Raw genomic sequence first — 9935 nt, forward strand, 5'->3', positions numbered from 1 at the left:
AGAGAAGACGGCGACGATGGAGAAGTCGCGAGGCGGGGGAACTGCAAGAGGGCCGCGCGCGGCGCTAGTGCTCGTCAATGGCGCACGACAGCACGGTGATGCTGGAACCGTTCAACGAAAGTTTCCACTGTTTGATTCGAAACCTTCAACCGACGGCATAAAAAGCTTCAACCGAGACACTGCGTAATTTAAATGCTGCAATCGTCATAAGAAAGCTACCATCGTTCTGGAAAAAGATTCAAGTAGAATACTGATTTTTGAAGGTGGGGCATTGCGCAAACCCAAAAGGTGGAACTCGCTACGAGAAAAGCTTTAACTGACGGCAAAAAAGGTTTCAACCATAGACAAGGGAAGCCATGGACGACGACGAAAAGGTGCAACCGGCTTCGTTGTTTGCTAAAACCGGCTTTTTTGCCACAACCAGAGGATGGTGAGTGTGATGACCGTGCACGGCGACTTATTTTTTTGCCACAACCGGCTCGTTTATTTGCTACGACCATCTTCGTCTTTGCTACAAACAGAGGCTCGGTGAGCGTGCTGACCGTGGGAGGCGAGGATAGGCGAACGACGACGAGGACGGCCAGCGAGGGCGGCGAACGGCGATGAGGAGTCGAGGACGGCCGGCGGAGGCGGGGACAGGCGATGAGGACGTCCGGCGGGGGATGGCCATCGGAGAGTCTGTGCAGCCGGCAAGATGAAAGAGAGCGAGATGCATGAGAAAATTTTCATACACGTGTGGCATGCGACGGTTACGATCCATCAGATGGGATGGCTGCAGGCCGATCGGCCCAAATTTGGGCGGGCACCCGCCTTCCAAATTATACTACCGCCGGTCTGCCCATTACTGACGAGAAGTGCACATGGGCAAAGCTTCGTAGGTACGTAGCGTCAGTATGGTATGGATGGAAATGGAGTGGACGGATCCAGCAATAGTGCAGGCCTGTGACCGTCCGATTATCCCTGCTTATTTCACCGTCCGATTTACGAGTGCGATCACTGGCCAGCGTTCCGATTTACGAGCTCGGGGATGGCCCGGCCGTTTGTCCGGAATCGTGGCAACTTGCAACGCACAGTACTGCTGACTGATTGATGCTCGATCGCTGCTGGTTGGTGCCACATGCACTGCCATGCACGCGACGCACACTCCTCCGGTGGCCATTGGCGTGTGCCTCTGGCCGGCCGGGCCACTCCATCCATCCATGGGGCTCCGTCCCGGCCGTGTCTCGACCGCCGTGCTCGCTCCGGCTGGCGCTACCATCCACGGCCGCGCCCGCCCGCTCGATCGCAGCACGTACGTACGTCCCCCAGTGGCCACCACCCAAGCAATCCTACTGCCTGTCACTTGTCACCTTCCAAACGATAGCGACAAGATCCCCTCCCCGACCCCGTCCCGATCCAGCAGCGAACAGCGCACAGGCTGCCGCGGCATCCAACGTTTGATCAGCGTGTGAGTGTCCATATATACGGACGTGCTTAACACTTCACTCTCGCTGCGGCGGAGGATCTTCCCTTTCTCCTTTAGCCGTTGCTTTCTGGAAGTGTGGGCGGGGCGATGGGGATGCTCCAGGCGCGCGTCGTCGTGCTTGTTCTCGCGGCGGCGGCGGCGGCCGTTGTGGTCGTCGTCGACGGCCAGATGTCGCCGGCGTTCTACGACGCCTCGTGTCCGGAGCTGCAGTCCGTGGTGCGCCGCGGCATGGCGCAGGCCGTGCAGAAGGAGGCGCGCATGGGCGCGTCCATCCTCCGCCTCTTCTTCCACGACTGCTTCGTCAATGTACGTTTCGGTTCCGGCCGGTCACGAGTTACATCCTGCCAACTGCGTGCTGAGTGTGGATGCGTGCGCAGGGGTGCGACGCCTCCGTCTTGCTGGACGACACGGCCAACTTCACGGGGGAGAAGAACGCCGGGCCGAACGCCAACTCGCTGCGCGGCTACGAGGTCATCGACGCCATCAAGGCGCAGGTCGAGGCTTCCTGCAAGGCCACCGTCTCCTGCGCCGACATCGTCGCGCTCGCCGCCCGCGACGCCGTCAGCCTGGTCGGTACCCGCTTCTCCCTCTCCCTCTTTCTGGCATCCTGGCCGGTGGCATTACTAACGGTGGCCGCGTGCGTGCAGCTCGGGGGGCCGAGCTGGACGGTGCAGCTGGGCCGGCGAGACGGGCTCTCGGCGAGCCAGAACGCGGCGAACGCCAACCTGCCGCCGCCGGACGCGAGGCTCCCCGACCTCCTCGCCAGGTTCAGCGACAAGGGCCTGGACGCGCGCGCCCTCACCGCGCTGTCCGGGGCGCACACCGTGGGCTGGGCACGCTGCACCACCTTCCGCACGCACATCTACAACGACACCGGTAACGAGGCCGTGGACGCCGCCTTCGCCACCCAGATACGCGCCAAGGCCTGCCCCTCCGCCGGCGGCGACGGGAACCTCGCGCCGCTCGAGCTGCGCGCCCCCGCCGCGTTCGACAACGGCTACTTCCAGGACCTCGTCGCCCGCCGCGTGCTCCTGCGCTCCGACCAGGAGCTCTACGGGAGCGGCGTCGGCAACGGCAGCACGGACGCGCTCGTGCGCGCCTACGCCGCCAACGCCACGCTCTTCGCGGTAGACTTCGCCGCCGCCATGGTGAGGATGGGCAACCTGGCGCTCACCGGGAAGAACGGCGAAGTCCGGCTAAACTGCCGGCGAGTGAACTGAGCTGACTCAGTCGATCAGTGAATGAATTCTTGATGTGCGCAACGCAAAAAGCATAAAGCTGTTCACAAAGATACAAAATGGGCACTGCTGTTCGTGCACTGGATTTTCTGCCTTTCTCCCGTTTGGTTCGGGGTGAGCAGCTAATATCTGACCCGTGGCAAGATCCTCTACGCAGGAGAACAAAATTTAGCCATTTTATGTGCAGATGGGCGGTTGAGATAGGGGCAGGGAATCCTCCCGGACTAGGTGCATTTCTAAGTTCTAACCGATCCTCTAAAAGAACGTAAGGGAGTAAAATTTCTGGATTAGAGTATCTCCAACTGCCGCACAAAAATTTCGCGCCCAATAAAAATTATAGCGCGTCATTTTAACACTTTGAGATGATGTTTGTTTCCAGAGACTTTTTTGTGTAGAGACTAGAAAAAGTCCCTCATAGAGACTTTTTTACCAAACGGGAGAGACTTTTTAGGGACTAAACTAGGCATTTGAGACTAAATGAAGAAGACTCTCAAGGAGAGTCTTTTTGAGACTTTTTGGGACTTTTCCATCAATGCCCCTCCATGCATCCATTGGCCCGCCACCCCATGGTGTTGTTTGATTGTTATTTTTCTATATACTAGGGGCAACATGGTCATTTAATAGCCCCTAGGAAGGGACTAGGGACTTTTTAGTCTCTGAAAACAAACAGGGAAAGACTTTTTAGGGACTAGGGACTTTTTAGTTGGGACTAGAAAAAGTCCTAGGACTAGAGAACCAAACACCACCTTAATGCGTCTGAACCAACATTGCTATAGTAGACGCTTAAAAACGCGCGTCCAAAAAGCACGCAGTGCAAATTGTTAAGCGCGCGTAATCTGGAGCGCAAAATATGTTTCGCGGGATAGCGTTTTTCAGCGCGTGCCAAAAACTTTTAGCGCTACAGCGCCTGCTGGAGCTGTGCGGCGGCAAAAAAACAAAATTTTAATGCGCGGAGCTCTTTTTGGGCGTTTGTTGGAGATGCTCTAGTGAAGTAATTTATTTACCCCACCTCTCTATTTTCTCAAAAAATTCCCTAAATTTACTCCATCCCGCCACGGCCGAGTAAAACTGACGCCTCTCCCTCTCGCCCCTCCCGTGCCGCACTGTCTCCCACCAACATAGTTGTCGCCACTGATGACCGCCGGGCCAGCTGGAATGGATAGCCCGGCCACTGCCATCGACTTTTGCCTCCGGAAACCACCCACGCGTCGCGTTCGCCGCCGCCGAAGAGTTTGGGTATGAAGAAGAACCACCGTGTCCAAGCTCCTTCTCCAACCGCTCTAATGGTCTCTGGGGTGGCCACCGCCTCTCCGACAAGGACACGGCGCCCTCCCGCTGCACTTATCGAAGGCAAACAGGCCCGAAAGTTGACGGTGGTGGCGGCGGAGCGGTCGCGAAGAAGAAGATGAAGAAGGCCAAAGTAGCATGTCGTCCTAGGTCGACGCCTCATGCTGCAACTCCGTCAGCCTCCACGGCGACTGCTCCGGCGCGAGCGGCGGCTGCAACCAGCAATAAGTATGGCGGCTGCCAAGTGCTCGATGAAATGCTAATAAGGTAATAATAAAAACCTCACGTCGTGTCTCTATGCAATAGTGATTGTCGGTGATCGGTAATGATTGTTGATAGTGTTTGCTTTGATATTGTAGTGCGGAGATGAACACGACCGAATTCCTCGCATCGTTGGAGTCCTCGACCGCCATTGGCCTTGAAGAGCTCAACTACGACTCATTTTGGGATCATTCGGCCACCCAATGCATGGAGGAGGAGGAGGCCGAGGAGGTGGTCGAGGAGGAGGCCGAGGTGGTGGCCGAGGAGGAGGAGGGGGAGGAGGAGGAGGTTGTGGAGGTGACCGAATCAAGAACCAAGGTCCCAAGGTGACGCACCCAAAGCTAGAACCAAAAGGAGGACATTGCGCTTTGCGACGCTTGGTGCACCAACTCGATGGATGTGACATCAGAACAAATCAAATCGAGACCATGTTTTGGGAGAGTATTAGCGACTACTATAACAACTTCGTGGACGTGCGATCAAGCCATACCCAAGGTTTTCTTGGGCATTGTTGGGGCACCATTCATGACCAATGCAACGTGAAAAATGGGATGATGAAACTTTATGCTATGATGGTTATTATATGCATGTTTTAATTTAAATGTTTTTAAATATATATTGTGTAGTGTTTGAAGTTGGTGCTGCTAGGACACAAAATCAAGGCAATTTTATTTTTACTCCACTAACTTTTAAGAGATCGGCTAGGTGCGATCACCGTTAATAGAGTAAAATTTTACTCGACTAACTTTACCCCGCCGTCTGCTCTCTTAAGTTTTAGGTGATCGGTTAGAGTTGCCCTAAGGGCATTTCTAACCAACCCCCTGTAAAATATAGGGGGATACAGCCGATTAAACCTTAGTGGAGTACATTTACTCCACTAAGTTTTGGTCTGTTCTAATTAATTTGTTGAATCTAGGGGAGTAAAGTGCTCAATTGAGCTATGCATTTCATCAAACAGATACTACGCAGCGGCGCGCTGAACCGAATCGATTCGGGCAGCACCAATAGCAGCGGCATCAGTAGTTCGTGAGCTGCCACTAGCCGCACACATCGATGCAACACCAACATTAGCGGCCTGACCTTATCGTCAAGGACGAGCCGCACACGCGCCACGGCCTTGCTCTGCCGGCAGCCCAACACAACGATCCCGAGCAATGCGACGGCGACGGGCACCGACCACGCGCTCCTCGTCGCGCGCCGCCCACAACCGCAACACCTCCACGGGCAGCTTCCACCACCGTGTCTCTGTCGCGACCCCTCCCTTCGCCATGGCCCCTGTACGCGGGCCAGTCATCGCCAGGAGCACGTTGGCGTAGCCGGTCATCGGGTTGCGATGCAGAACGTGAGGCCGCCAGCACGCCTGTCCCGTCGAAGCTCTAGGATCAGGGCCGTTCCGGCACGCGACTGGTCAGGAGCACTCCAAATCCACATCGTCGACATGGACGCCCTCGACTAGCGACCTTGATGAGTAGACGGGTGGCGGACGTCGTCGGGGCGAAGATGGGGCCTTTCGCGGCTGGCTACCAGCAGCGCCATCCTGATGGAACAATCCAAACGTGAGGGCGCCTAAAGGCGGCAGGGCGCAGGAGAGGGAGGATGCCTCTCTGCCAACGACACGACGCTAGCCCCGGCATGTGGCGGCGCAGCGAATGATGGCCACCTGGTGAAGATGGCCACGAGCTCGAAGCCCGTGAGAAGGGCGTCATTGGCGCTGGCAATGGGTGGCCTGACTACGGCAAAGGCGAGGAAGAGGAGGGTGAGGACGCCCCTGGTCACGGCCAGGACCGCGAAGCAGTCGGTGGCCTTGGTCCTGCAGCCGCGCGGATGGGAACAGCGGCGGCGGCGCGCAGGAGCAGCAAGAAAAGGCGAGAGAGAGCTGAAATTTATCCTCCAGCCCGTCTCGGTGGAGTATATTTTCTCCTTCGGTGCGGGTCAGAGTAAAATTATCCTCTCTTATACGTTTTAGAGGACATGTTAGGTTTGGCATAAGGGAGTAAAATCGTATTTATACTCACTAACACCCAGTGGCGGAGCTTGGCAGGAATCTAGGGGGGAGGGAGGGAGGGAGGGAGGGGTGCAAAGCAAAAATTCGCATATAAGATTTGACTGAAGTCAAGCCTCATAAAATTTGACCAACTTTATAGAAAAAAATACCAACATTCATAATCTGAAATCAATATCAATAAATGTGTCATGACTTAAAGTTTCGTATTGTATAACTTTAGCATGACAGATGTTGATATTTTTATATATAAATATGATAAAAATTTTAATATGCAGAGTAAAAAGGATCGGAGGGAGTATGAATAACTAGGAGGGCAAAGGATTATATTTTTTCCAAATCTAATCCATGCATGGTAAATTCTCTTCATCGTTTTGCCTTGGGCTGGGGCTGTGTGCCCCCTTAGACTTGTACTAAGCTCCGCCAATGCTAACACCGGATATGGGATCAGTTAGAAACGCCCCAAGAAACGCAGATGTTACATTACGTATTGTGGATTACGGGTTAATGTGGCATCACTTCGTTGGATATCACAAGGCTCTACACATAGGGGATAGAGAATCTTTGAGGGCACTTCCCAAACCTCCTCCGTCGAGCGTTTGCTCATAAAATTCAATGACAAAATTTTCATACATTGCCCGCCATCTTCGGCAACGTGCGTCACTATGAGCTGACTTCACCTAGTGTGGTGCCGTTTCTGCTCCGGTGCTCCCCCCTGGGCTGAACGCGAGTGGGAAAAACACAAGGACGGTCCAGATGCGTCGATGGCGGTTCGTAACTAGGGACACGATGGTCATTTCAGGTGGGTGTATAGCGCGCGTAGACCAGTCGTAGAGCCCTGTATGAGCCCGCGCCGGCCCGTGTACTATTGTACGCCAGGCGTGTACGTGTATTATACGCTGGCGGTTGCGTTTTCCCGCGGTCGTGTGCGTGCACGTGTTCGTGGGTAGTTGCCAAAAAAGGCCCCTAGTATAAGAGGAGGGGAACGGGCACCGGCCGCATCGCCCACCCCATTTCCCCCAAATCGCCTCCCTCTCCCTCCTCTCTGCTCTGCCTCATCGTCTCCCTCACCGGCCACGCCACCTGCTCGCTCACCACCGCCGCCTCCCTCTCTTCTCCTGCTTGCTTCTGGCTCGGATGGAGCAAGGCCGTGGCGAAGCCGCTGTCGCGGGCGGAGATCTGCAGAAGATGGGTGCGGAGACCGTGGCAGATGCCGTGCAGACCCTCGTCGGCGACGCGGGTGCAGGAGCTGCTGCATCCCCACGCGCTGGATTGGTCGCTGAAGCGGCGGATCTGGAGGAGAAGAAGGTGGCCGTGGCGGACTCCGCCGTGGCGGACTCAGCCGTGCCGGTGCTTGGCGTGACAGCGTCGAGCGGCCCGTCTGATGGACCTGCGGAGGCCGGCGGCGAGCACGTGGACCTGCAGGTAATCCTTGCCAGCAGTCCCCTCCGTTGCTAGTTACCCCCATTAAGCAGTAGTTTTTGGTGTTAGGGTTTTTTGTAGTTGGTAGTTGCTGCATCCCCTTCTGATAGTTAGGGTTTTAGATGTTTGATTGATTTATAGTGAAGGTTAAGTTTCGATTCTGTGATTGAATCATCCAGTAGATCAAGTAGTTAGGGTTTTTTAATGAGATGTTAAGTTGGGGATTATTTGTATTGGATTCAATTAGAGCCATAGATATGTTCTATCTGTGATTGCATCACATCCAATAGATGTACTAGTTAGGGTTTCTTAATTAGATGTTTAGTTGATTCTGTGATTGAATCATCCAGTAGATCAAGTAGTTAGGTTTTTTAATGAGATGTTAAGTTGGGGATTTTTTGTATTGGATTCAATTAGAGCCAGAGATATGTTGTATCTTTGATTGAATCACATCCAGTAGATGTACTAGTTAGGATTTCTTAATTAGATGTTTAGTTAGGGTTTTTTTGTATTGGATTCATTTATAGCCTCTGATATGTAGAATGTGTGAATGAATCACATCCAGTAGATGTAGTAGTTAGGGTTTTTTAATCAGATGTTTAGTTGGGGATTTTTTGTACTTGATTCAATTAGAGCCACTAATAAGTAGAATTTGTGATTGTATCACATCCAGTAGATGTAGTAGTTATGGTTTTAAGGTTTATTTGTATTGGATTCATGTATAGACAGATATATACAGAATCTGTGATTGAATCATCCAGTAGATGTAGTAGTTAGGGTTTATTAATTAGATGTTTAGTTAGGGTTTTCTTGTGTTGGATTCATTTATAGCCAGTTATATGTAGGATCTATGATTGAATAATCTAGTAGATGTAGTAGTTATGATTTTTTAATTAGTTGGTTAGTTAAGGTTTATTTGTATTATACATTTATAGACAGTTATATAGATTCTGTGATTGAATGATGTAGTAGATGTACTAGTTAGTGTTTCTTAATTAGATGTTTAGTTAGGTTTCTTTTGTATTGGATTCATTTATAGGCAGAGATAAATGTAATTAAATGGTGTGACTGAATGATGCAGTAGAAGTAAGAGTTATGATATTTTAATTAGATGTATGAGTTAGTGTTATTTGTAGTGGATTCATTTATAGCCAATGATATATGTAAGTAAATTTTGTGATTCAATGTTCCAGTGGATCTAGGAGTTGGTGTTTTTTAATTAGATGCTAGAGTTAGGGTATTTTAATTAGATGTAGGAGTTAGGCTTCACCATTTCACTTATTCTGACATATGAGTGATCATTGAGAACTGCTCTGAACTAAATATTTATTAAGATTTACAAATGAAATGAAAACCTGACATGTTTGTGAAGTTATATATAAAGGTCCTATTTGCATTGTCTGTCAAAAACTGCTATCTCATGGGTTAATAAGAGAGGAATGATATTCATTTATACCTTCATCTGCATGTTCAAAAGCGAAAACTGAATTTGTAAGTCCATATGAATGAACTTGTATTTTCATAACCCAATTGTTTAGTATCTATATAGCTTCATATATAGTCTATGAAATATAGTTAGGAGCTTTCCATCATTATGCAAAATCAACTTGTTTGTAATGACATTATTTGAACTGTAATTCAATTCCTTGTAAATGACTTGCTTGGTTGACAATATAGCAGAAGGAGGATCTTGTTGGCAAGAAGGGGAAGTGGGACTCATCTGGCTACTACCCTTATGATAGTGATGAGGATGAGCCGTACGAGGTAAGGCCTAGCTGAAATGTTATTTGTGCATTGACTTAGTGTTAGATGTTTATAGTATTTGAATGCATAATGTATTAATGTCAGTCATTAATGTGTGCAGTATAAATCTGGAGATGATGTGGTCGAGGGGAACGTCGAGTCCTTCGAAGAGAAGGAGGTGCAAAAGATCAGGGCCCAAGGATCTGCTATGTACTACAACTAGAGGTCTGGCAAGTACCGGTGCCCCTACCGCAGCAGGCCCAAGCCCAGGTCTGGGTTGCTGGAGCATCTGATGGAACATTGTCGGGCTACATCCATCAACAGTGATGAGTACAAGATCAGGGCTCAGCATTCTGCCCTCCACAAGGTCCTGAGAAACCCTAACATGTAGTTGCCCTACCCTCGTTGTCGTATGATGTAGGAAGGCTCAGTCCTTTTGGTGAACTTTATGTGGTATTCTGATGGTGGAAACTTGTAGTGGTAATTTAGTATGAACTTTATCTAAGTGTAGTACTGT

General features: G+C 51.0%; 1 protein-coding gene across 2 annotated transcripts; it reads left to right on the forward strand.

Moving 5' to 3' along the window:
* The first annotated feature begins 1423 nt into the window (after nt 1-1423).
* On the forward strand, nt 1424-2993 carry LOC119267499 (peroxidase P7-like). Of its 2 annotated transcripts, XM_037548888.1 has the most exons (3): nt 1435-1771; nt 1843-2034; nt 2113-2993. In XM_037548888.1, the coding sequence occupies exons 1-3, from the start codon at nt 1553-1555 to the stop codon at nt 2683-2685; spliced, it is 984 nt and encodes a 327-aa protein (XP_037404785.1). In that variant the 5' UTR covers nt 1435-1552; the 3' UTR covers nt 2686-2993. The 2 variants fall into 2 exon arrangements, with proteins under 2 accessions (XP_037404784.1, XP_037404785.1); XM_037548887.1 differs by having other exon boundaries at nt 1424-1771; nt 1843-2993.
* The last annotated feature ends 6942 nt before the right edge of the window (nt 2994-9935 follow it).

The sequence above is a fragment of the Triticum dicoccoides genome, chromosome 3A (assembly GCF_002162155.2).
Source record: "Triticum dicoccoides isolate Atlit2015 ecotype Zavitan chromosome 3A, WEW_v2.0, whole genome shotgun sequence".
In the NCBI taxonomy this organism is placed as follows: Eukaryota; Viridiplantae; Streptophyta; class Magnoliopsida; order Poales; family Poaceae; genus Triticum; species Triticum dicoccoides.

Bases quoted from the DNA above. Each gene is read 5' to 3' on its own strand.
- LOC119267499 (XM_037548887.1), top strand. From the start codon at position 1,553: ATGGGGATGCTCCAGGCGCGCGTCGTCGTGCTTGTTCTCGCGGCGGCG. The intron at 1,772-1,842 runs GTACGTTTCGGT...ATGCGTGCGCAG, and splicing joins TCCACGACTGCTTCGTCAAT to GGGTGCGACGCCTCCGTCTT.